Raw genomic sequence first — 27,875 nt, forward strand, 5'->3', positions numbered from 1 at the left:
ATTGATGATGACAGTAAGAATTCGAGAAAGGAAGCATACTCAGATTAGTCAATATAAAGTACGTACATTAATTCTTAATTTCTATTGGTGAACCTGCTGATTGTGTCATGGCTGATAAGAACTCATGATTAATGGATACTAAGGAACAAATAATGTTTATAATCATAACGGTAAGTACATCTCTAAAGACTCACTTTACCATCATCAGTAACTCATTACAATTCATGACACATATTTTGGAATATTCTGGCTCTAAATACATAAATGAAATCTCATTCACTAATCTTAAAAACATAAAGCTTGACTGTGCCTGAAACTATAATATTGTAAATCCTTCACACTGTTTTTTTCATTTACTTTATACCTAAAACGGCTATTCTATTTAATGTATGACATATATAAACATACATATAAATTTAAATAGCATTGTAATTTAAAAGACAAGTACAGTACATATACAAGAAAATAAAATTTTACTGAAATACTGTACTGTATCTACAAAAGGTTCAGCATTTAAAATTCTAATTCCATGCTCCCCATCAGAAAAAAAAATATCTGAAAAACAATATTGGGTAAAAAGCGAAAGGACTTCCAAAGTTGTAATCATAAAAGGTTATTTTATAATACACATTAAAAAGGGCATTCCTTAAATACCAAGGTCTGGAAATCACATCAATTCACAAATAAAAAATGTTCATGCTTTCATGCAAAACTATGCCTTGTAAGGTATTTATGCCAATCTCTGGTAGCCTACAGTACATGAAAATATAAAAAATGACAAGAGTCTTATATCAATCTATGGAAGTCATGAAAAGGAACTGGTAGAACCATAAACAGTAAAGCTGGCAAGAGTTGATATGCAATTGAACATTTTGTCACTTCATGATATGTAAACATCAATTGTTAGATATAAATATCTTACATCATCACTAAATAACAAGACACCAAATACAATTTCAACTCCTCCTTACTTGTAGGAAAGTTAAATATAAACATTATAGAACAAGTCACCCCTCTAACTGGTGGTTATTGCTCAAAACAGATACACAAATTAAAACATAAGTAACATGGGTTGAGGTGAAAACTGTGAAATAATTTCAGAGAGGATAAGTATATTTATCATATTTCAATATTTATCCAGCATTCATTGTGCTCCAAGCTTTGAAAGCACAGCTTTGGTTAACAATCTCAAAAATTTTGGATTAGTATGACTAACCCACATATCTCAACAACTAGTACTACTACTAAAGTGCGCTCATAGCCACATCCGTCATATCCAAAATAAGACTTCTTTTTTCGTCCCTTCAAGATGTGGTTAAGAGGGCAGATTCGAATGAATGTTGGGTAAGTACAGTATTGGAATAACAAAATACACTTTTAAAATTACAATTACTCATATCAAAATTAATTATTCTGGTGATTCCCACATTGACCAGAAGGTGGTTAGTGGTGATTAATTAGTGCTCGTTAAGGAAATCCATTTAAAAATATGAGATAAATAGCACAGTACGGCTTGAAATTTTCACCCAAGATTCAACAACCAGAAGATTCACCCTGAGGCAATTTGATAAAGAGGACATGTATCTCCTCTTTTATCTCCATAAAAAAGAAAGGGCTCAATCATTACAAGCCCTTGTATTCAGTGTTGCTTTACAAAATAAAATCCCACTATCAAGGAACCAAAACAAGAGCTACCTAGGGGAATATCTCCAAAGGGTAAAGTATTAACACATCCCACTCAAGTACTTAGTTCCCATCATAACTCCCAAAGCCTGTTAAAAACTATACAGAAAATAATGATGAAAAATAGTAAATAATTACTTTTTTAATCTCCTTATATACTATATATATATATATATATATATATATATATATATATATATATATATATTTATATATATATATATATATATATATATATATATATATGTATGTATTACTTTTTTAATCTCCCTATTTATATATATATATATATATATATATATATATATATATATATATATATGTATATATATATATATATATATATATATATATATATATATATATATATATATGTATGTATGTATACAAATACATATATATATATACATATATATGCATACATATACATATATATACATATATATACATACATATACATATATACATGTATATATACATACATATATATATATATATATATATATATATATATATATATATATATATATATACATATAAATATGTTATTTTCATTAGTAAAATAAATTTTTGAATATACTTACCCGATAATCATGTAGCTGTCAACTCTGTTGCCGACAGAAATCTACGGTCGGGATACGCCAGCGATCGCTATACAGGTGGGGGTGAACACCACAGCGCCATCTGTGGTCAGGTACTCCAGTACTTCTTGTCAACACCACCTCAATTTTTTCCTCGGTCCACTGGTTCTCTATGGGGAGGAAGGGTGGGTCAATTAAATCATGATTATCGGGTAAGTATATTCAAAAATTTATTTTACTAATGAAAATAACATTTTTCAATATTAATCTTACCCGATAATCATGTAGCTGATTCACACCCAGGGTGGTGGGTGGAGACCAGCATACATGTTAACAAAGAAGCTAAGTATCCCGTATTTTATTTTATTAGTTATTCAAAAATAACATAAAATAAATAAGTACCTGGTAAGGAAGACGACTTGAACCATTACTCTGCCTTTATTAAGTACGTCTTTCTTACTGAGCGTAGCGGTCCTCTTAGGATGCTGAACGACTCTTAGGTGCTGAAGTATAAAGGGCTGCAACCCATACTAAAGGACCTCATCACAACCTTTAACCTCGGCGCTTCTCAAGAAAGAATTGACCACCCGCCAAATCAACAAGGATGTGGAAGGCTTCTTAGCCGACCGTACAACCCATAAAAAGTATTCAAGAGAAAGGTTAAAAAGGTTATGGGATTATGGGAATGTAGTGGCTGAGCCCCCGCCTACTACTGCATTCGTTGCTACGAATGGTCCCAGGGTGTAGCAGTTCTCGTAAAGAGACTGGACATCTTTGAGATAGAATGATGCGAACACTGACTTGCTTCTCCAATAGGTTGCATCCATAACACTCTGCAGAGAACGGTTCTGTTTGAGGGCCACTGAAGTAGCCACAGCTCTCACTTCATGTGTCCTTACCTTCAGCAAAGCAAGGTCTTCTTCCTTCAGATGAGAATGTGCTTCCCTAATCAGGAGCCTGAATAGGTAAGAAACTGAGTTCTTAGACCTTGGAAGAGAAGGCTTCTTGATAGCACACCATAAGGCTTCTGATTGTCCTCGTAAAGGTTATGACCTTTTTAGATAGTACCTAAGAGCTCTAACTGGGCAAAGTACTCTCTCCAGTTCGTCCCCCACCAAGTTGGACAGGCTTGGGATCTCGAACGACTTAGGCCAAGGACGTGAAGGAAGCTCGTTTTAGCAAAAAACCGAGCTGCAAGGAACATGTAGCCGTTTCAGATGTGAAAACTATGTTCCTGCTGAAGGCGTGGATCTCACTTACTCTTTTAGCTGTTGTCAAGCACACGAGGAAAAGAGTTTTTAATGTGAGGTCCTTAAAAGAGGCTGATTGGAGAGGTTCAAATCTTGATGACATAAGGAACCTTAGGACCACGTCTAGATTCCAGCCTGGAGTGGACAACCGACGTTCCTTTGAGGTCTTAAAAGACCTAAGGAGGTCCTGTAGATCTTTGTTGGTGGAAAGATCCAAGCCTCTGTGGCGGAAAACCGCTGCCAACATACTTCTGTAACCCTTAATCGTAGGAGCTTAAAGGGATCTTACGTTCCTTAGATGTAACAGGAAGTCAGCAATCTGGGTTACAGTGGTACTGGATGAGGAAACTGCATTGGCCTTGTACCAGCTTCGGAAGACTTCCCCTTTAGACTGATAGACTCTGAGAGTGGATGTCCTCCTTGCTCTGGCAATCGCTCTGGCTGCCTCCTTCGAAAAGCCCCTAGCTCTTGAGAGTCTTTCGAAAGTCTGAAGGCAGTCAGACGAAGAGCGTGGAGGTTTGGATGTACCTTCTTTACGTGAGGTAGACGTAGAAGGTCCACTCCTAGAGGAAGAGTCCTGGGAATGTCGACCAGCCATTGCAGTACCTCTATGAACCATTCTCTCGCGGGTCAGAGCGGAGCCAACCAACGTCAGCCGTGTCCCTTTGCGAGAGGCGAACTTCTGAAGTACCCTGTTGACAATCTTGAACGGCGGGAATGCATACAGGTCGAGATGGGACCAATCCAGCAGAAAAGCATCCACGTGAACTGCTGCTGGGTCTGGAATCGGAGAACAATACAACGGGAGCCTCTAGGTTATCGAGGTAGCGAACAGATCTATGGTTGGCTGACCCCACAGGGCCCAAAGTCTGCTGCAAACATTCTTGTGAAGGGTCCACTCTGTGGGGATGACCTGACCCTTCCGGCTAAGGCGATCTGCCATGACATTCATATCGCCCTGAATGAACCTCGTTACCAGCGTGAGCTTTCGATCTTTTAACCAGATGAGGAGGTCCCTTGCAATCTAGAACAACTTCCACGAATGAGTCCCTCCCTGCTTGGAGATGTAAGCCAAGGCTGTGGTGTTGTCAGAGTCCACCTCCACCACCTTGTTAAGCTGGAGGGACTTGAAGTTTATCAAGGCCAGATGAACCGCCAACAGCTCCTTGCAATAGATGTGAAGTGTCCTTAGCTCCTGATTCCATGTTCCCGAGCATTCCTGTCCGTCCAAAGTCGCACCCCAGCCCATGTCTGATGCGTCAGAGAAGAGACGGCGGTCGGGTTTCTGAACAGCCAAAGGTAGACTTCCTTGAGAAGAAAGCTGTTCTTTCACCACGTGAGAGTAGACCTCCTCTCTTCGGAAACAGGAACTGAGATCGTCTCTAGCGTCATGTCCTTTATCCAGTGAGCCGCTAGATGATACTGAAGGGGGGGAGGTGGGGTCTCCCTAACTCGATGAACAGGGCCAGCGATGAAAGTGTCCCTGTTAGACTCATCCACTACCTGACTGAGCATCGGTTCCTTCTCAGCATGCTCTGGATGCAATCTAGGGCTTAGTATATCTTTGGGGCCGACGGAAAAGCCCGAAAAGCTCGACTCTGAAGATCCATACCCAGGTAGACAATGGTCTGGGATGGGACGAGCTGGGACTCCTCAAAATTGACCAGGAGGCCCAGTTCCTTGGTCAGATCCATAGTCCATCTGAGAATCTCCAGACAGCGACGACTTGTGGGAGCTCTTAAAAGCCAGTCGTCTGACGGAGCCGGACACAAGATCATGGTACTGCTGCACAGTCTGTGAACTGTCAACCATGGGGAAGCGAGGAAGTACAGTGACAACCCGAAGCTGTCTAGACTGTCTGGGTCGTACAGACAACTCCTTATCGGGTTGCTGAGGTTGCCGCACTGCGTCACAACAAGTCACTTCTGCTGGTTGTTGAACGTCTTCCCAGTGACACACTGACTCCGTAAACAAAAAATCCTCTAACAAGGACTAAGCTTGGACTGCATGTCTTGCAACACAGCTCAAGGTCTATGGGAGCAGGTGTGGTAACAGACGGGGTTATCGACTGAAGTGGAACCATTACCCTCCCTGGAAGCATGCTATGCTTAAATAAAAGTCCATAGGAGGCTAAGCAGCTAAAGGCTCCTCTCCAAATGACAGAGTCCTCAAGGGAAAATCAGAAGGAGGGAGAATAGCACTTTCTCATCTACAGGAACCATATCCGAGAAAAGCTAAGTTCTCTCAGTGAGGGTTTCACTGGTGCAAAAGCAGCAGATTAGAAGGCAACGTTATGAAACTGCTTGACAGTCTAGTGAGTTGGCAACAACCAAAGATGTGTGACTGAGAAGCATGCGGTAAGGTATGCAGAGCATGCTGTATGCAGAGCATGCTGTATGTAGAGCATGCTGTAAGGTAAGCAGAGCATGTTGCATGGCGTGCGGCTTATGCTGCATGGGATGAGGCTCATGCTGCATGGGATGAGGCTCATGCTGCATGGTATGAGACTCATGCTGCATGGGATGAGGCTCAAGCTGCAAGGGATGAGGCTTATGCCGCATGCGTTGAGGAGGATGCCGCATAGTATGAGGCTCCTGCCTCATGGGTTGAGGCGGTTGCCGCATAGCATGAGGCTTCTGCCTCATGGTTAGAGGAGGATGCCGCATAGCATGAGGCTCCTCATAGCATGAGACTCCTGCCTCATGGGTTGAGGAGGATGCCGCATAGCATGAGGCTCCTGCCTCATGGGTTGAGGAGGATGCCGCATAGCATGAGGCTGCCTCATGGGTAGAGGAGGATGTCGCATAGCATGAGGCTCCTGCCTCATGGGTTGAGGAGGATGCCGCATAGCATGAGGCTCCTGCCTCATGGTTTGAGGAGGATGCCGCATAGCATGAGGCTCCTGAGAGGTTCCTGCCTCAAGAGTTGCGTCTGCCTCAAGGGTTGAGGAGGTAGCTGCGCAGAGAGAGGCTCATGCTGTGAAGAATGCGGTTGCTGCATGCGTTGAGGCAGCTGCCTCATAGCATGAGGTTCCTCAAGAGTTGAGGCTCTTGCCTCAAGAGTTGAGGTTCTTGCCTCAAGAGTGGAGGTGGCTGCCGCAAGAGTTGAGGTTGCTGCCTCAAGGATGGTGGAGGTTGCCGCAACGCAAGAGGTTGCTGCCTCGAGGATGGAGGAGGTTGTCGCAACACATGAAGCTCCTGCCTCAAGGGTAGAGGAGGTTGCTGCAAAGCATAAGGCTCCTGCCTCAAGTGTTGAGGAGGTTGCCGCATAGCAAGAGGCTCCTGCCTCAAGGAAAGTGGAGGTTGCTGCACAGCGCTGGTATCTGGCAACTCCCAATGCGGCAGCTCACGCGTGGAGGTAGGTTGAGGAACCTCAACATCATACGTCTGGCAGGGTGGACTGCGCAGAGGTGGAGTTGAGGCGGCTGCCTCATGAGCGCTCGCAGGAGGAGGTGTGCTAACCTTCTCTGCCTGAAACTCCTGCATCAACACCGCAAGCTGAGACTGCATTGTCAGCAGCATAGACCACTAGAGTTTAAGAAAGACAACAACAAACGGAGCTACTGTCCGTTGAAACTGAGGGTCTAAAACAGCTGGTGCGGCAACAGACGTAGTTACTGTCTGTTGCGATACCACCTTGCCTCTCTGGGAGGTGTGCAGTTGTCGTACTGCAGCAAGTCCGAACTGACCCAGTGCTAATGGCACCACCTAGGAGTTGGACTTGCGCGGAAGGGACCGACTTGCACTTAAAAGCTGCAAGATTTGGTCCATGGTTTCTGCGAGAAACCTCTTCCGCAGACGAGGAATAAAAGGGCTCTCTCGTCTTTGTGTGGGTGGGGTGATCACGTCGGCTACGTGAGTTGGTAACACCCGAAACCACGGAGGGAAACGTCTGTTCGTCGATCAAGGCCTGCTGAACCCATAAGTCCTTCGACATTACTTCTCCCCTGGGCTTGGGAGCTTGTAAGAGGTCCCAGACTAGGCGAACAACTGGCACGAACAGACGAACCCTCGAACGCAACACTGTAACACTTTGCGCTTATCACTTTATCACTTTTGATTTTCTGTTTGCACTTATTTCACTGAACTCGAAACTTTAAGTGGTTTGTACCTGAAACACGCAATTCTATCCTTCATTAAAAGTTAGTAATTGCGAAAACAGTATTACAATGTAACAGAAAAACATAATGAAAGATAAATAATTCAGTGGCTGGAAAAGAGACTAAACACTAGAACAAATAAACTACGTTTAAAATCTCTCACCGCATAAAGCCTGAGAACAAGAATAAAACTCTAGAAACGTTTACCTTCTTCCCCTAAAGAGACTAGGGAGAAGAGCAAAAACGATAACAACGTTACCCGCTTGAACGAAACGTTTATCCTCCTCTCTCTCCCTCCGTCTCTATCTCTCTCTCTCTCTCTCTTGACTTAGCACCTGAGAGAAGAGCCCAATTATATATATCGTTAAAACATATTATTGTTAAAGGAAAAAAAAAACTGAAAGATTTCCCAAATAAAAAGTTCCTTTATTAGAATTAAAACCATTTAAGCTAAGAAAGAATGAACAAAACGCTAGAATCGGTTTACTCTTACTGCAACGTGACACCGTGATAGACTCTCTCTCTATCGTAACGATAGAGCGCAAGTTGAACGTTCTGAACGTCAACAACTGCAGAGACAAAACAAAACGTTAGTTCAACTTTGAAAACAGTACAAGACTATCAAAGAAATTCTTTCAAAAACATTAAAATAGCATAATATGTTAACAGGTAAAAACGAAATGACGGGCTCAATGTTAATTAACTTCGGTTCCAAGAAAAGACCGCCTACTATTAGGAAAGGTCGAATATAAACAAATATAAAAATTAATTTTAATAAGTTTATAATAAAAGGAAGTTAATCAAAGAGGCCTATAAAAGGCGGAGAGATATAAAATAAATCTATAACTTTGTTAAGCAAAATTAAGAGAGTCTATACTCTCTTCGACACCAACACTTCCGCTAAGGGAAGGGTCGGCCATTAAAAGTGAAAGAGAGTTCATACTCTCTTCGTACCAAAATTAAATAAAAAATTAAATCAAATTAATTCCAAAAACTTGCTAAGCTAATGATATAGCTTCCTGAATAGCGAAGGCTAAACTCTAGAGCAAATACATCACCAAATCGTGAGCAATAACTCCAGAATCAACAGCGTATCCATGTAGGTCTAGCCGGAGGCACGACAGAGGAAAAATTGAGGTGGTGTTGACAAGAAGTACTGGAGTACCTGACCACAGATGGCGCTGTGGTGTTCACCCCCACCTGTATAGCGATCGCTGGCGTATCCCGACCGTAGATTTCTGTCGGCAACAGAGTTGACAGCTACATGATTATCGGGTAAGATTAATATTGAAAAACATATATTTACATATACTGTATATATATATATATATATATATATATATATATATATATATATATATATATATATATATATATATATATGCAGTACTTATATAATATGCCTATACTGTAGTTATTTGTCACTAACACACATACTACAAATATTAACCCAATAAGGAATTTACTAGTGAATTCAACCTTGGGAGAATATATTCAGCAGAAATTCTTTCATGAAAAATGTTCCAGCTGCAAAAAATGGGGACTTAGAAAAGTAGTTAAATATCTTCATTGGCATGCACTCATTGTTTTTTTACAAGAAGAGGTTTTTCATGAAATTAAGAGATTCAGTCTAGGATGCGAGTCTATGATTAAATTCTTCATGAAAAAGCATTCCCTGAAGAATTATATCTAAGTTTCTAAAAGAATTCTGGAAAGAGAAACTTCTGAATACTTCTTTCCACCCCAGAATTTAAAAAGAACGCTACCATCGGGAGCCTGCTAAAAGACTCAAAAAGTCCTTTAAAATAAAGAACACCACACTAATGTCACAATAGAGGCCATGAATGGTTGTGAAGGGTAGTAGTTAGAAACATATGATAAGGTTAGTCATACACATCCACAAATTATCAAATAATAATTGAGTTAGCAAATATAAGCTGTAGCTTCAAAGCTTATGGCACAATCAATGTAGGGTAACTCAAATTGAAATGATAATACATTTCCAATTTTGTTTCCATGCTTTATACCTTACTTACTTCTGATAACAGATTAGCAAAGAAATGTGTTCAGGTCTTTCCAAATTTTTCATGCAAATATAACTAGCAAAATACTACAGTCATTCATGAGTAAATAATTCTGATAAGTCAATCAATAAGCTTTTGTAATATATATATGCAAGCAAATAGGAATAATTATTATATAGTATTGGTATAATAAATGTGTACAGTAAAACAAATCCCATGCAGTGCACAATGAAATGCTTCCACATTTAAATGAATGCAGACTATGCACACTATAACAGAATTTTCATATGTGCAAAAGTAAGAAACAATAAATACTTGAAAGTACTATAGTTCTAAAATCAATAAGAATGAAAAAATATATCTGTTCTACACTATATATAAAACACTACATGACCTGTTTTTCCTGTGAGCCCCCAACAGGTTGACCACCTTCATTTCCTGCGCCATTCTAAAGGAAAATTACCAGTATAAATTACCTAAGGAATAACATAGTCACTAAAGGAAAATTACCAGTATAAATCCCCTATGGAATGACATATTCATTATAGGAAAATTACCAATATGAATTACCTAAGGAATAACATATTCAATATAAGAAAATTACCTGTATGAGTTACCTAAGAAATTGCATTCTCTACTCAACAATTTGACAAGCTCAAGTGTTAGACTGAATATACAGTATGAAGATGCAAATTTACAAATTATAATGCCAATACACCAAAATCCATGGGACAATAGACTTTCCAATTTTAGCAGAAGAATGAGCATGTTTTATAAAGTAAATACTCTTACTATAAGCAAAAAACATTAACAAGAAAAATACATATTAAACAAGCAGTAATTATACAGTATGATCTTGAGAGTTTCTTAAGAATATTAAAGACACCCTACAAACAATGAAGGGATGTTTAAGAAAACTTTTCAAGGTGATAAAAAATATTTACGCCATCTAGAAAATTTCCACAGGCCTCAAAATAAATGGTCCTATGGATATTTTTTAAATAACATACTCTTTCAGCATCCTTAGAATAGATTAAGGATAGAAACAGTTAACTAAAAGTTGTCAGATGTTATTTCCAAAACCTAGGTGAGGTAAATGAGACAGAAGAGCACTTTCAATGAAACAGGATATTAGTATTTATGAAACTGAAATTTCAATTTATTCAAGCAAAGCACAGAACATGACATTAACCCATTCCCTATGATGACGTCCACTTGACGTCAAAACATACCCGGTACTATACTGTTTGACATACCGGATACGTCATTTCCCAATGTAAACCATATGGAAGTTAAAATCACTTGTATATTCTACAAAAGAATACAGCACAATGTAGTATATCAAACCTATGAATTTTCACTAAAAATGCTTCTCCCCTCCCTAATATTAGCCCCTCTTCCTTCTTTCATTGGCCAACCAACGATGACTTTAGGATTCTAGCCTTTATTCCCGATTGTGTAAGAGCAAGTGTAGTCTGGTTTCAAGTTGCCATGTAGAATCATACCATATTTCCTACGCGAGGTATCTCTAATCCTCCTGATATACCCCCGCCTAAAGACATAGGGATCCTCACATCTCACCCCAGTGCCAACTAACACCCCTGCGATTCTAGTCTTTATTCGTGATTATGTAAGGGGTATTTCACTGTATTCCTACGTTGCCATACGTGTTCAGATCACACAGAGAGTATTCTCTAAAGTGCTATAAAGTGAGATATAGCTCTGTCATTCTTCTCCCACTCTGACTCCCACCCACAACACCAGTCATGCAAGTTGTTGAAAGCTCTGTTTAGACGAATTCCATCACACTTTTATAAATAAAATCACATCAAATTATCTCCATACTATAAATAATCAATTAAAAATGTCTCAATCAATATAAATCCTCCCCTTATTTTTACACAAATTTCCAAATTCCTACATCACTTGCATCTCACAGATACCTTAGAATATTTCCTCAATATTGTATCATTCATCACATTTTTAACCTTGATATCTGTAAACACGATGAAAAACGACATAATTTATTTTCTTTATTTTATTCCTTATTTTCTCAACTATCAATTCAACTAAATAATATCATTTCCATGTCTTAGATATATAATACAGTCAATATTACTGTAGTATTGTAGATCGGTTTCATGATTAAAAGTTAGCCTATTATAATATTTTCATTTACTGACATTCTATGAAGTATTTGTCATGTAAATGTGAACTGTTTATTTCCTACAAAAAACTGGAATTAACAGAACTTATTTGTCTAATGAACTAACATGAGATTATTTCCTACAAAAAACTGGAATTAACAGAACTTATTTTTCTAATGAACTAACATGAGATTATTTCCTACAAAAAACTGGAATTAACAGAACTTATTTGTCTAATGAACTAACATGAGAGAGAGAGAGAGAGAAGAGAAGAGAAGAAGAGAAGAGAGAGAGAGAGAGAGAGAAGAGAGAAGAGAAGAGAAGAAGAGAAGAGAGAGAGATAAGAGAGAGAGAGAGAGAGAGAGAGAGAGAGAGAGAGAGAGAGAGAGAGAGAGAGAGAGAGGGGGGGGGGGGGCAAAAATATTGGAAAAAGTGACCACAAAATAATTAGGTTTCAGGTAAACATTCCTCATCTAAAAGAAAGGAAAATTATAAAAAAGCTAGACTACAGATGTAATAACTGGATAAAACTGAAGGAATACACCAAGAATCTAGAAAATGATGAAACAGGGACCATAGATACACAATGAGACTTCTTCGTAGAAATATACAAAGAAAAGAGGGCTAAATGCATCATTGAAAAATTTTACCAAATGGAACTCCACAACCTATGTGGTTCAACAGAGAATAGCCAATGCAATAAGAAGTAGAGACAGCAAACATATATCAATGGGTCCACAGCCTTCAATTCATGAAATTTCCGAGCACAAGAAGTTAAGCAAAAAGTAGGTAAACTAGTTAGAAAGGCCAAGATCACTGAAGAGAAAATAGTGGCTTCAGCTAGTAAGGAAAACCAAAAAGAATTTTTTGCATATGTAAACAGTAGAAAACCAATCAAAAAATAATCTTATAACAAATTATTTGGAAAAAGCCCAACTGATGAATGCATATTTCACAACTGTATTCACTAGGGAAGAATCAACGACCCTTCCCAAACCAGCTATCAAATATGAAGGGACACAACCATTAAATAGAATCACCTTTACAATAGATCAGTGTTTCTTAAAGTGTGGTCCGCGGACCCCCAGGGGTCCGTGAAATATTCCAAGGGGTCCGCAGGATAATTTTTAATATCGATTTCAGTCAAATTTTTGGCCAAAACATCCTAAATTCCTATTTTTGTAGCACCAAATCCTGATGGCTTTTTACAGTGGCTAAGTCATATTGGGATGAAAGTAATTTAAGTAATGCCGCCTTCCTCCCTTGGGGTGAAATCCTCAACGAAATTCCGAAAAAGACACACAAAAAAACAACTTTATAGAAGGCACTGGGCAGTGGTGTTTATGATTTGGCAACATTGTACTGACTGATGCCCGGTGGTGCGGCCGCCCGCCACATATCAGTTGACGTTAAGGCTGCTGTGAGGAACACATGGCAGTTGCTTGTGCTCCTCTTTGTAGGTAAGAAAATCATCTGGATGCTTATGACAACATACTGATTTTTTATAAGCCATTTGTTAAACGTTATTACCTACCTTTTTGAGATTAAGAATTTCGAATACTAGACCTCGTGACCTCGCCAAGTTACTTGCAGGATAAACATCAGAAGACAGCCTAGCTTACTTTTTAGCATCAGGATAATGGATCTGGGGCTCAAGACAGGCTCACTTACAAAGAAAAAAACTGAATTCCAGAACAACAACCAAGACAGCACTGGCCTTAAAGAAGAAAGAAACGATGCTAACAGTGCAACTCAGCTCAAGCTACTGGAGGCAGGCGCAGATGCCATGGACGAAGGGAACACCGCTGACACAAACCAAAGCAGTACAGATGCCTCGGTTACCACTGTAGGGCACAAGCAAACACACCAAGAAACAACCAAAAAGAAGCATAAATACTGCAGTGATTACTTGATACTTGGATTTTTTTGGCAAGGCAACAGTGAGGATCCTATCCCACAGTGTGTTTTGTGCTATGAAACATTAGCTAATGAGGCTATGAAACCCTCAAAGCTCAGAAGACATTTCGAGTTCAGACATAAGGAATATGTGGGAAAACCCATAGAATTTTTTCAAAGAAAATGTAATGACCTTGATATTCACAGAAAAAAGGAAGCTTCATCTTTTTTTATACCTGGAGAAAATGCAAAGGCCACTGAATCTTCATACAAAGTGTCGTTATTAATTGCAAAAACAGGAAAGGCGCATTGCATAGGCGAGACTTTGGTCAAACCAGCAGCCAAGATAATGACAGAGATCATGCTTGGAGAAAAGGCTGGTAAAGAAATAAATAAGATACCTTTGTCCAACAACACTGTCAAAAAAAGGATAACGTCAATTGCTGAAAATGTGAAAGTTCAGCTGGTGTCACAATTACAGCTGTATTTTTCACTACAGCTGGACGAGTCCACAGATATAGGGAACGAGGCAAATCTTTTGTGCTTTGTTAGGTACATTTACTGTGGGGAAGTACATGATGAATTTCTTTTCTGTCGTCCTCTTCCTACAAACACAACAGGAGAGGTTATCTTTAATGTAGCTAACGATTTTACTGTCCAAAATGAACTCTCCTGGTCGTGATGTGTTGGAATCAGCACAGATGGTGCAACTTCGATGACTGGTAAACTAAGGGGCCTAGTGAGTCGGGTACAAAGCATTGTACCAAAGGTAAAGGCAACACATTGTTGCATTCACCTTGAACAACTTGCTGTGAAACATATGCCTACCTGTCTTAAAACAGTTCTGGAAGAGGCAGTAAAAATTGTCAATTTCATCAAAGGGAAAGCACTCAACACCCGCTTATTTACAGTTCTGTGTGAAGAGATGGGAAGCGAACACACAAAACTCCTTTACCATACAGAGGTTCGCTGGCTGACACGGGGAAAAGTTCTTTCCCGTCTCTTTGAACTTCGTGAGGAAGTGCAAATTTTCTTGTATGAACGTCATGACCTCTATAATCGAATGCATGACACCCAGTGGCTCACAAAGCTGGCATACCTGTCTGATATTTTCAGTACACTAAATGGATTGAATCTGTCTTTGCAAGGAAAAGATACTACCATCTTTAAAGTGCAGGACAAAATACAGGCAACACAAATGAAGCTGGACTTGTGGTGCGGCCGCATTGACCGCAAAGATTTTGAGTCTTTTCCTTCATTAGCAGATTTCCTGCTTACTTCCAAGGAAGAGCTAGATGGTGACACAAAACAAGCTTTCAAAGCCCATCTGCAAGGCCTTCACTCAGAGTTAGGAAAATATTTTGAAGAACCAGACCCAAGCTTAAAGTGGATTAGAAATCCATTACTTACAGATAAAGTAGATATAGAAAAGGTCAGTGTCAACCTGTCATCAAAAGAGGCTGATAATCTTGTCGAGATTGCAACAAGTGGGACACTGAAGACCCTATTCAGGGAAAGTTTGGCCAATTTTTGGGCTCAAGTCCAGCCAAAGTACCCTGGACTTGCAGAAATTGCTTTGAAACACTTGATGCCGTTCCCAACAACGTGCAACTGTGAAATTGGATTTTCTACACAGGTTGATCTTAAAACGAAGAAGCGCAACCTAATCAATGTCGAACCCGACATGCGACTAAAACTCAGCAGACTGGAGCCAGATATTCCAACAGTAGTGAGGCAGCAAAAACAGTATCATTCATCGCATTAAGTATGGTTGTGAGATATGAGGAGGAAGCGTTGCTGTTAAGTTCATGAAAATTTGTATGCAAAATTATCCATGTTGTGGAAATTATGTTAAGCAAAATATAAACAATGATGTTGAAGATAAGCCATTAATAAATAATTCAGTTGTAATTTCAGTATATTATGACCTGCAAACACTTTCAAACTCAAGAGGAAAATTATAATAATAAAGGGTCCGCTACATGAGTAATTTTAAGAAAAGGGGTCCGCTGCACAAAAAAGTTTAAGAAACACTGCAATAGATGATGTCAAAAAGAAAATAAAAGGACTCAGTAAGTCCAAATCACAAGATAAAGATGATATTCATACAAAAGAGATTACAGAACTAGAAAGGAGATAACCCCATACTTTTCCAAAATGTTCCGAAAGACAGCCAACGAAAAAAGGCACCACAAGGATGGAAACTAGGCAGTGATCCTCCAATCTACAAGAAGAGACCAAAGGAAGAACCTGGCAACTATAGACTGTGTGTCTAACTTCAGTGCCTAGCAAATTTTTTTAATCAATTATAGTAGATTCAATAGTAGAACATATAGAGAAAAACAATCTTCTGATAGACAGCCAACCTGGTTTTAGACAAAAGAGATCATGTGTGACAAATCTTTTGGAATTTTTTCACATTTTCAGCATTTATGACAAAAGCAGGGCAATAGATATCATATACCTAGACTATTAAAAGGCTTTTGACAAAGTTCTTAATAAAATATTAATGGCCAAAATTAGAGCACTAGGCATAATTGACGAGCTAGCTGAATGGATCGAAGACTGGCTAACAAAGAGAAAACAGAGTGGGCAGCTATTACAAGCGGAGTATCTCAATGATCCGTCCTTGGCCCATTGCTATTTCTGATCTACATTAACGGCATAAATTTAGGATTAACTAGGCATAAATATTACGAACTCAAACAACAAGACTGTTTGGAGGGGGGAGTTATGGAAAAAATCTTCATGGTTGCTGACTCAGGTGCCAAGAAGGTGCCCTTCTGATCTGAGTCTCTCCAACACTCCCTTATAGTGCGCACACTGAGGGGTAAACCTGAAGAGGTGCGGACACGAAAGACTCTAGTATGACGAACTTCACTGCCTTGAAGTGTGAAGGAGGAGGGGGCCATCTTGTTGGATCAACTGCAAGTGAGGATTTCTAAGATCCACAGATGTATCGTCAACTTGATCCATGGTCAACTAGAATGATCCAACCACGGCAACCCCAGAGACAGTCTTGATCCATATGGGGTACCAAAACACCAATCAACTTGTTGTATTCACCAAGTGAAAAAAACACCAAAAAGGCACACTCATACCCTATGTTCTCTGCTGCCATTGGTGCTGGGCCAAGGTCCGTTATCTTCTGGGCACAAGAATCTTCAGTGACATCACCACTAGGAAGGGATAAATGCAGTTTGCTCAGGAAATACAGTCAACTCCCCAAAATATGAGCATTCTGTCCCAAGGAAAGAAACAGCAACGTCATCAAGAGCAGATGAAGGAACAGGCTAGTTATAATCAAGGAGAGAAATATTACTGGCACTGATCAAACCTGGCAAAAGAAGGACTAAGTACCCTTGGTCATGTTGGTCATGGTGGAGAGTAAACAGTGGAGCAGTGCCACGAGCACAGGGCTGATTCATCTCAGCCACTGCCTTGGTGGATGGCTGTGCGCAACGACATCCGCAAGAGGTACCATTTTCTCAATTCAATATACTGTACCAAAGTACACAAAACAGATAAGGGAGTAGCACTCCCCTGTCCAGGTAGAGAAGGTGAAGGAGGGCAGCCAACCTTCTCCAACACTTGGACAACGGCAAGAGTACAACATGCATTTCAGGCTCGCTTACCTACAATGGTAGTAAAACCAGCCACACCAGCCTCGGTGGCCTTGTAATCCCGAACCCGTGTCTATGGCCCTGACCCACACAAGGATACAAGGATATGGCCTCAGAACTGTGGGGGCTGAGAGCACTGAGCCATGCCCCCAGGTCTCACAGGGGCTGAGAGCACAGAGTCATTACCATACCCCATACAGCCTCTACGGGGCCATGGTCAATAAATAGGGCACGGTTCAGAAACGGGTTATGCATCCCCATGCAGTATGGCTACCAGGGTAGTCATTCCCGAGTGGCTAAGGTCCCGATAATCCCAGAGCTGGTCACCACAGTGAGCTGTTCATGTCGTCAAGAGCACTATTCTTGCAACTACAACTGGCCTTCCTGGAATTCCTGAACTTATTCTCTTCTTGAAAGAAAGGTGGAAATCTAAATCAGAATCAGAAGGGGAAGTGGAGGAAGAGGAGGAGGAGGAAGATCTGAAAGAGGAGACGGAGCCAACTAACTGTCGTTAGCTACTTCGTAACCAATTTCAATAGCCATTCCACCTCCAATGGAGACATTCCCTAATCTAAAAGAAGCATTTTTGTATATTTGTAAAACAAAACACTGGCCCTACACATATCAGCCATACAGGCTCTTTCACAACGTTCATCCTCCGAATTTATAGTTTCAGATAAAAAAATTTTACAAAATATTGTTCAATAATTGATTTGTTAAAGTTCTAGTGCAAATGATCTCCAAGTTATTATTGTATCTATAATATATAAAGAAAAAAATGTCCATCTTCAAAACCGTTTTTCTCAAAAGCTCGAACTTGACAGTAATAAAACACCAATGGCAAAAAAAAATCAGGCCTTTCCCTCTTGCATTGAAAAAAGGGTGGGGAAAGCTATAAAAATGTTATTTTGATAATAAAATAAATTTTTGAATATACTTACCCGGTGATTATAATAGCTGCAACTCTGTTGCCCGACAGACAACTCTACGGTAAAAACTCGCCAGCGATCACTACACAGGTTGCGGGTGTGCCCAACAGCGCCATCTGTCGTCCAGATACCCAGTACTCAATGTAAACAAAAGACTCAATTTTCTCCTCGTTCCACTGCGTCTCTATTGGGGAGGAAGGGAGGGTCCTTTAATTTATAATCACCGGGTAAGTATATTCAAAAATTTATTTTATTATCAAAATAACATTTTTCAATATTTAACTTAGCCGGTGATTATAATAGCTGATTCACACCCAGGGGGGTGGGTAGAGACCAGCAATATATGTTTACATTATTATGAGCTAAGAGTTTTTATTTCATTTTAGAAGTTATCAAAATAACAAAAACAAAATAAATAGGTACCTGGTAAGGAAGTCGACTTGAACAATTTCCCTGCCTTTTAAGTACGTCTTCCTTACGGAGCCTCGCGATCCTCTTAGGATGCTGAACGACCCCTGGGATCTGAAGTATCAAGGGTTGCAACCCATACAACAGGACCTCATCAAAACCCCTAATCTAGGCGCTCTCAAGAAATGACTTTGACCACCCGCCAAATCAACCAGGATGCGAAAGGCTTCTTAGCCTTCCGGACAACCCAAAAAACAACAATAAAAACATTTCAAGAGAAAGATTAAAAGGGTATGGAATTAGGGAATTGTAGTGGTTGAGCCCTCACCCACTACTGCACTCGCTGCTACGAATGGTCCCAGTGTGTAGCAGTTCTTGTAAAGAGACTGGACATCTTTCAAGTAAAGTGACGCGAACACTGACTTGCTTCTCCAATAGGTTGCGTCCATTATACTTTGCAGAGATATATTTTGCTTAAAGGCCACGTAAGTTGTTACAGCTCTAACTTCGTGCGTCTTCACCTCAAGCAAAGTTCGGTCTTCCTCACTCAGATGTGAATGAGCTTCTCGTATTAACAATCTGATAAAGTCTGACCAAGCATTCTTTGACAAAGGCAAGGATGGTTTCTTAACTGAACACCATAAAGCTTCAGATTGGCCTTGTAAAGGTTTAGTACGCTTTAAATAGAACTTAAGAGCTCTAACAGGGCATAAGACTCTTTCTAGTTCATTGCCTACGATCTCCGATAAGCTGGGGATATCGAAAGATTTAGGCCAAGGCCAAGAAGGCAGCTCATTTTTTGGCTAGAAAACCAAGTTGTAGCGAACAAGTGGCTTTTTCTGACGAAAATCCTATGTTCTTGCTGAAGGCATGAATCTCACTGACTCTTTTAGCCGAGGCTAAGCATACCAGGAAAAGAGTCTTAAGAGTGAGATCTTTCAGGGAGGCTGATTGTAACGGCTCGAACCTGTCTGATATGAAGAATCTTATAGTACCACGTCTAAATTCCATCCAGGGGTAGCCAAACGACGCTCCTTGGTGGTCTAAAAAGACTTAAGGAGGTCTTGCAGATCTTTATGTTTGGAAAGATCTAAGCCTCTATGCCGGAAGACCGATGCCAACATGCTTCTGTAGCCCTTGATAGTGGGAGCTGAAAGGGATCGTCCTTTTCTCAGGTAAAAGAGAAAAACAGCTATTTGAGCTACAGAGGTACTGGTCGAGGATACAGAAACTGACTTGCACCAGTCTCGGAAGACTTCCCACTTCGATTGGTAGACTCTAATGGAAGAAGCTCTCCTTGCTCTAGCAATCGCACTGGCTGCTTCCTTCGAAAAGCCTCTAGCTCTCGAGAGTCTTTCGATAGACTGAAGGCAGTCAGACGAAGAGCGTGGAGGCTTTGGAGTACCTTCTTTACGTGTGGCTGACGTAGAAGGTCTACCCTTAGAGGAAGACTACTGGGAACGTCTACTAACCATCGAAGTATCTCGGTGAACCATTCTCTCGCGGGCCAGAGGGAAGCAACTAACGTCAACCTTGTCCCTTCGTGAGAGGCGAACTTCTGCAGTACCTTGTTGACAATCTTGAACGGTGGGAATGCGTAGAGATCCAGATGTGACCAATCTAGGAGGAAAGCATCTATATGTATTGCTGCTGGGTCCGGGACTGGAGAGCAATAGATTGGAAGCCTCTTGGTCAGCGAGGTTGCAAAGAGATCTATGGATGGTTTTACCCCAAGTGGCCCAAAGTCTCTTGCACACATCCTTGTGGAGGGTCCATTCTGTTGGAATTACTTGCCCTATCCGACTGAGACAATCTGCTATGACGTTCAAGTCGTCTTGGATGAACCTCGTTATTAGGTAGATGTCTTGACCTATTGACCAGATGAGCAGGTCCCTTGTGATCTCGTACAACGTCAGTGAGTGGGTACCTCCTTGTTTGGAGATGTACGCCAAGGCCGTGGTGATGTCCGAGTTAACTTCCACCACTTTGCCTCGAAGGAGAGACTTGAAGCTTTTCAAGGCCAGATGTACTGCCAACAGCTCCTTGCAGTTGATATGCATGCTCCTCTGACTCGAGTTCCACAGTCCTGAGCATTCCCGACCGTCTAGTGTCGCGCCCCAGCCCACGTCCGATGCGTCCGAGAAGAGAACGTGATTGGGAGTCTGAACAGCCAGGGGAAGACCCTCTCTTAGGTTGATATTGTCCTTCCACCAAGTCAGACAAGACTTTATCTTTTCGGAAACCGGGATCGAGACCGCTTCTAGCGTCTTGTCCTTTTCCCAGTGAAAAGCTAGATGGTATTGAAGAGGACGGAGGTGTAGTCTTCCTAGTGACACAAATTGTTCCACGGATGACAGCGTCCCTACCAGACTCATCCACAGCCTGACTGAGCAGCGTTCCTTCTTCAGCATCTTCTGGATGGATAGCAGGGCTTGATCTATTCTGGGGGCTGATCGTCTTGTTGTTCAGCAACGTCCTCATCAGAGGGTTCCTCATCCGAAAACTGATGAGGAAACGGCAACAGAGTGGGCAACGTCTGGCTCGCTGAGTCCGGTCGCACTGGTGGATGCGTGACGGAGCCGGACGCAATATCATGGAACTGCTGCACAGTCTGTGAACTGTCAACAACCATGGGTGCGCGAGGAAGCACAGCGTCAACCCGAGACTGTCTAGACCGTCTGGGTTGTGCAGTCAACACCCTACCGAGTTGCTGAGGTTGACGCACTGCATCAAAACAAGTCACCTCTGCTGGTTGTTGAACGTCCTGAACGTCAACAACCACCTCCGAGCGTCGCTTAACGTCAACGTGCGGCTGGCAACCCACACTGGGTCGCATCGGTGGAGGAACCACCTCAACTGGCAGACGCGAGTAGGTTACCTCAGCGTCAACAGGGCGCACAACCGACCGGTTGGAAGGTTGTTGGCCAGAAGGTTCGGTAGCAACCTTCTCCGCATTAAAGTCCTCTATCAAGGACGCAAGCTTGGACTGCGAGTCTTGCAGCAAAGCCCATTTAGGGTCTACGGGAGCAGGTGTGGCAACAGACGGGGTTAGCGACTGAGGCGGTACCGTTTACCATCCCTGAAAGCCTTGTTATGCGTGACATAATTGTACAGCAAAACTTCAAAGGCTCGAAAACAGCTGTGAAGTTGACCTGCAAACAACTTGGAGCGTCTCCTGGCCAGGCGCCAGGGAGAGTCTACCAGAATTGAGAAGTCTATCTGGGCAGAGGCATGAACTCCCAAGCCGAGAACTTCTCTCGTGTCATATCAGACTCTCGCTCTATAAACCAGTTTAAAAGAAGGGAAAGCAAAGGCTGTATCCCCCAAACTCCTCCTGGTGAAAAACCAGTCGCCTAGCCAACGTAAAGCTCTCTAGGAGAGCGAGAGAGCACTAGCTTAAAAACAACGGCTTCGAAGTAGCTAGGCCTAGTGTAAGCTCTGACGTTTAGGCGAACGAGGAGCAGCAGTTACAAAAAGATCCGGACAAAGATCCTTAAAAAAAATCATCATGATTTAATTAAAGTCCATAGGAGGCTAAGCAGCTTTAGGCTCCTCTCCATCTGACAGAGTCCTCAAGGGAATATCAGTAGGAGGGGGAACAGCAACTTCCTCATCTACAGGAACCTTGTCCGATAAAAGCCGAGTCTCAAGCAAGGGAGAGACCTACCGTGGTGGCAATGCTTTACAAGCAGAGTCCACACTCACTGGTGCATTAGTAGCGGACCAGAACGCAACGTCATGTAACTGCTTGACAGTCTGTGAACTGTCAACCACAACAGGTGCGTGAGGACGCACAGCGTCCACTCGAGACTGCTTTGACTGCCTAGACTGAGCAGTCAAAACAACTCTAGAATGCGGAGGTTGACGCACAGCGTCAAAACAAGTCAACTCCGATTGTTAGTGAACGTCTTGAACGTCAACAGGAGCATCAGCAAGTGGCCTAACGTCCAAATGCGGCTGAAAAACCACACGAGACCGCATCGAGTGTGGTTCTAAACAACCTGACTGACGTGACTAAGCTACGCCAACGTCAACAGTAAGCACAAAGGAACGTTAGGTTGGCTGAAAGCCAGGATATCGATGAGATAAACGGCTAGACTCAACGGACTAATCAGCAGAATAGTCTTCCATAAGGGAGGCAAGCATATACTGCATGTCTTGCCATACAACCCATTAAGGATCAACGGAAATGGTTGTGGTAAGAGACGAGGGTAACGTCTGTGACCGCAACACTTTGCCTACAAAAAAAGACTCTCGGAGTCTGTGTTACGCTTTTGTTAGGCGGCGAGCAGTTATCCGATGACTGCATAGGGTCAGAGCTGTCCTAATGGTTGTAACCAGGACGCTGGACCTGTCCTGAAAGGACTGACTTTCGCTTAAGGGCTTCGAAACCTTGTGACAGGTTTCTTATGCGAAAAGCCTTCGGATGACGAGGAGAAACAACGTCTCTCTCGTTTTATGGTAGGGGAGATCTTGGTAAGATACACCCGATACCATAGAGGGAAAACGTCTGTTCGTTGGTCAAGGCCTCTCGAACCCATAAGTCATTTGACATTACTTCTCCCCTGGGCTTGGGAGCATGTAAGAGGTCCCGGACTAGGTGAACGACAGGCACGAACAGACGAACCCTCGGACGCAACACTGTAACACTTTGCGCATATCACTTTATCACTTCGATTTTCTGTTTTGCACTTATTTCACTGAAATCGAAACTTTTACTGATTTCTACCTGAAACACGCAATTCTACCCTTCATTAAAAGGTAGTAATTGCGAAATCAGTCGTATAATGCAAGCTCATTAATACCAGCAAAAAACAGAAAACATATTTTAATATAAAAAAAAAATCAGTGGCTGGGAAAGAGACTAAACACTAGTTCATATAACTACGTTTTCAATCTCTCACCGCACATAGCCTGGGGACGAGAATAAAAACCTAAAACGTTTTATCCTTCCTCCCCTTACAGCGACTAGGGACGAGAGTAACACGAGAACAACGTCACCCGCTTGAACGGAACGTTTTCTCTCCTCTCTCTCCCTCCGTCTCTATCTCTCTCTCTCTTTCTCTCTTGATTTCGCACCTAAGAGAAGAGCCCAATTATATTTCGTCAAAAAAACATGTTATTTGACTAAAGGAAAAAACTGAAAGGTTTTTCAAATAAAAAGTTCCTTTAAAATATAATTTAAAACATTTAAGCTAAGAAAGAATGAACAAAACGTCAGAATCGATTTACTCTTACTGCAAAATGAAACCGTGATACACTCTCTCTCTATCGTAACGATAGAGCGCATGTTGAACGTCCTGAACGTCAACAACTGCGTAGCATAAATAAACTAAACGTTAGTTCATCTTTGAAAACAGTACGAAGACTATCAAAGAAATTCTTTCATAAAATATTAAATTTAAAAAGTTTTAAATCCTTAGCTCTTTAAAAGCTAATTACGAAATAAAGGGCTCAACGTTGATTAACTTCGGTTTCCAAGTTAGGACCGCCTACTATCAGGAAAGGTCGCATATAAACAAAACATTAAAATTTATTTTTATATGTTTATAATAAATGGAAAGTTAATCGAAGAGGCCTAATAAAGGCGGAGAGATATAAAATATAAAATATATAGATCTATAACGTGATATAATTACTAAAAGCCTAAACACACTTCCGTCTAAGGGAAGGGTCGGCCATTTAAAAGTGAGAGAAAGCCCATACTCTCTTTGTCACCATAATTAAATCTATCCAAAACGAATTCAAGATTTAAGATGAAGATAAAACACCTGCATAGCGAAAGCTCAAAACTAGAATGAAGTACTTCACCAATTAGTTGTGAAAAAACTCCAGTTTAGCAACAGCGAGTAAGTACGTCTTGTCGATAGCTCGACAGAGAGAAAATTGAGTCTTTTGTTTACATTGAGTACTGGGTATCTGGACGACAGATGGCGCTGTTGGGCACACCCGCAACCTGTGTAGCGATCGCTGGCGAGTTTTTACCGTAGAGTTGTCTGTCGGGCAACAGAGTTGCAGCTATTATAATCAACGGCTAAGTTAAATATTGAAAATTTAAGTTTTCTTATTTATCATAAGTCTGAATAGCCTTTTTTGTTAAGCTATTTGGATCTTAAATTAAAAATTATTACACAGAATGTATATAATATATCAGATTATCTAATGACTATCTTATGTGTCGAGTTAAAATTGTCTTATTTTTAAAAGGAACCTCTTTTAAATATATCATTATATAATGATAAACTTGTATATTCATTCAACTCAAATCACCATTTTTTCATTTAAAACCCAGAGAAGTGTACTTTCCTTTGGTTCTGAGAGAGCTGATAATAATACCTGTCAGTGAAATAGTTTTTTGCCAACTTTTTTTTTTTATGAATAAATTTCCAAGAATAACTGTTTAAATTGATAACAATTGGTCAAATGTGTACATGTGAATCCACAGTTGGTAAATTTGTATACTGTACACTATAAGGAGAGCAAACTGTACTATACAGTACATGGGATTCCTTATTCTCACCTAACAGGAAAGCCATTGGGAACCACACAGCTTCAAAAACAAATTTAATAATTCTTCAGCATCATTGGCAAGTATAAAAAGATCTCTAAATCAATGCCACCGAGTAGCATTTTATAACACTTGTTTACAGCATAAACAACACTGAACTAATAAAGAAGTTCAAAATAAACATAGAAGACAAAAGCTCTTCGCTTCACCTCAAATTAATTTCTACTGCATTAAGATAAACAAATCAAGAAAAGCTTAATACAGTGTACTGTATATATTTTAGAGTCAACTTCTAGTAAAGATGAAATGTTAATGACACTGCAATAAACATATAATACCAATAAGGAAAATTCTGTTAGGCAGAGAATGCTTTAATTTTGTTTGCTAACGGACCCGTCACTCCATACACAACTTATAAGCAAGAGGGAAAACGTCATTAGTTGCAATATGAAAAAACAAGCAGGACAATTCCACATCTGTTACTTAAACTACTTTGAAGAAAACTAAATCCTCTTACCTGTTTCACCATCTTCATAATCTTATGGTTCTTCTGGTGCTGTAAAGATGCCATTTTGGGAATGACTTCCAAAACTCGACCAACAGCCTTTGTACGGCCCTCTCGGAACACCTGGAATAATGAACTGTAGTAAAAATAACATCAAACATCTTGGCAAACTCTGCTTGTCATTTCTGTTTTGCAACATTTTTTGCAATTATGCATAATCTTTGGAAAAAAATAATTTAAATTAGTAAAAGGGAATTCAATAAGTTTATTTCAATGTTAAAATCATTGAATTCACGGAATTCCCAACTTGTAATTAAAGAAAAGAAAAGATCTACACCAGTTTTCCTGTGATGCTCAGACGTCCCATTACATGGTGCCAAGGAAGGTATACGACCACCTGCATAGCTAGAACAAGCACTTCATATGCTGTATGCATTTGAATCATCTAAATACCTACTTAATATCCTTAAACCTTTATTTAACACCACTTCAGAGTCCAAAGTTTAAAAAATGTATACTTAATTAGCAAACTGAATAACGTACATATTAACAATTCTTCCGGGCCTGTCAGTTTTGACTTCTCACTATTTATGAAAGTACCCATAGATGACATCAGAATTTCTATTTGATACCTTAGAGAATAAACAACTGAATTCATGAGTTTCAAACAATACTGTAATAGAATCAAACTATGTATAAAAGATTGTAAATTTAAATTAATGAGAACTTATATATAAAAACATTTCGTATGGCCAAGGGAAACCCCTATTTATGTCCAGTATTAAGCAACATACCGGTATATATGTAATCTTCAGAAAGCAGAATCTTAACCCTTTTACCCCCAGGCTCTTTGGAAATTTCCAACCCTTAACCCCCAAGGGGTTATTTTTTTCCCAGCACATTTTGCAGTATATTTTTTTTAAATTGCTCTAACAGGCTTAATTTTTGTCATAGAGAGGTCAGGTTGGTCTCATTCTCTTGGGAAATGCCTGAATTTTTTCAAAAAATTATCAAAAATATGAAAAAAAAAATTTTTATAGCATTTTTTTGCAAGGACGTACCGGTGCGTCCATGGGGGTAAAGGGATGGGTTTTGTGAAACGTACCAGTACGTCCTTTGGGGGTAAAAGGGTTAAGTAACATTATACCCAATAGTACAAAATTGTTTCAAAATATTGATGAAATATGCGTGTGGCCAGGAAATGAAAATATAATAACCATCTATTGATTTTACTATAGAGTTGGGGAATAATTATAATGTAACTTTGTTAGATTGATATGTAAAGAGATGTAACGACAGATTCAAATTTAGTGTATATGGAAAACAAAAAATATCTCTCAATATGTTTATTTCTACTTAAATCAAAAGTAATAAAGATAAGAAGTCTATATTCACATCTATGTTTATAAGAGATTTTGAGATTTGCCGCTATGAATATGTTAATGATAAAATAAATGAGATTAGGACTACAGGAAGGGAATTAGAGTACTGTACCTGGAAAACGTATTACATGATGCATGAAGAATAGCAAAAAATAGCCTTCTTCGGTAATAACAATAGAGAAAAGTATAATGCAAAATATTTACTTGTACAGTACTTCCATATTGTAATACTTTTAAAGATATTCCCAAATTGTTAAAAAATTTCAATGTTAAGATAGCATTCAAGAACAATACAATGAAAAAGACTCTCATCAACAATTCTTCTGACGGTACCAAAGAATGTATTTTTCTTTTGTTCTCAGTTATCACCCAGAGGGCAGTAATTTCATAATATAGGATTATTGCCTAGCCTAACTATTACGGTGAAACTGGCTAATCAACTAGAACAGATGGTAAATGTTAATAAGAGAACTTTGTTAAAGGCAGGATATATAAGTTGCCTAACCAGAGAGGTTATCTATGGGAGTATTGTTAGTAATTTAGTGAAAAATTTATCTTTTGCTTTTTCGATAGCGGAGGTATTATCTTCTTTTATCAAAGGTAATTTTAAAGGGCTACAATATCCTAACTTAAGATGAGTCCACACAAGTTAAAAGTCATGCCCTTTGGACTTGATATAGCTCCAAGGGTGTTCACAAGGCTAACAAAGGCTGTGATCTAACTTTTTTTAGTTGAAAGATGGTCAAATCATTGCCTGGTTAGTCTGGGCAGAGACAAGAGAGATACAGTGTACAGAAGAGCTGCTGGCTTCCCTCTAGACATAACTTGTTACTCCTGTTA

General features: G+C 40.1%; 1 protein-coding gene across 3 annotated transcripts in view; it reads right to left on the reverse strand.

Annotated features, from left to right (window-relative positions):
- The window catches only part of GTPBP1 (GTP-binding protein 1), a 125,989-nt gene that overhangs the window by 25,178 nt on the left and 72,936 nt on the right, over positions 1 to 27,875 (reverse strand). For 2 of the 3 annotated variants that reach the window (XM_068346544.1, XM_068346545.1), the window contains exon 11: positions 25,666 to 25,776. In XM_068346544.1, coding sequence (XP_068202645.1) covers positions 25,666 to 25,776 — 111 coding nt within the window. Of the gene's footprint in view, positions 1 to 10,031; positions 10,086 to 25,665; positions 25,777 to 27,875 lie in introns of all 3 variants that reach the window. The other variant, XM_068346543.1, reaches the window with a different exon arrangement.

This window comes from Palaemon carinicauda, chromosome 22 (genome assembly GCF_036898095.1).
Source record: "Palaemon carinicauda isolate YSFRI2023 chromosome 22, ASM3689809v2, whole genome shotgun sequence".
Classification (NCBI taxonomy): domain Eukaryota; kingdom Metazoa; phylum Arthropoda; class Malacostraca; order Decapoda; family Palaemonidae; genus Palaemon; species Palaemon carinicauda.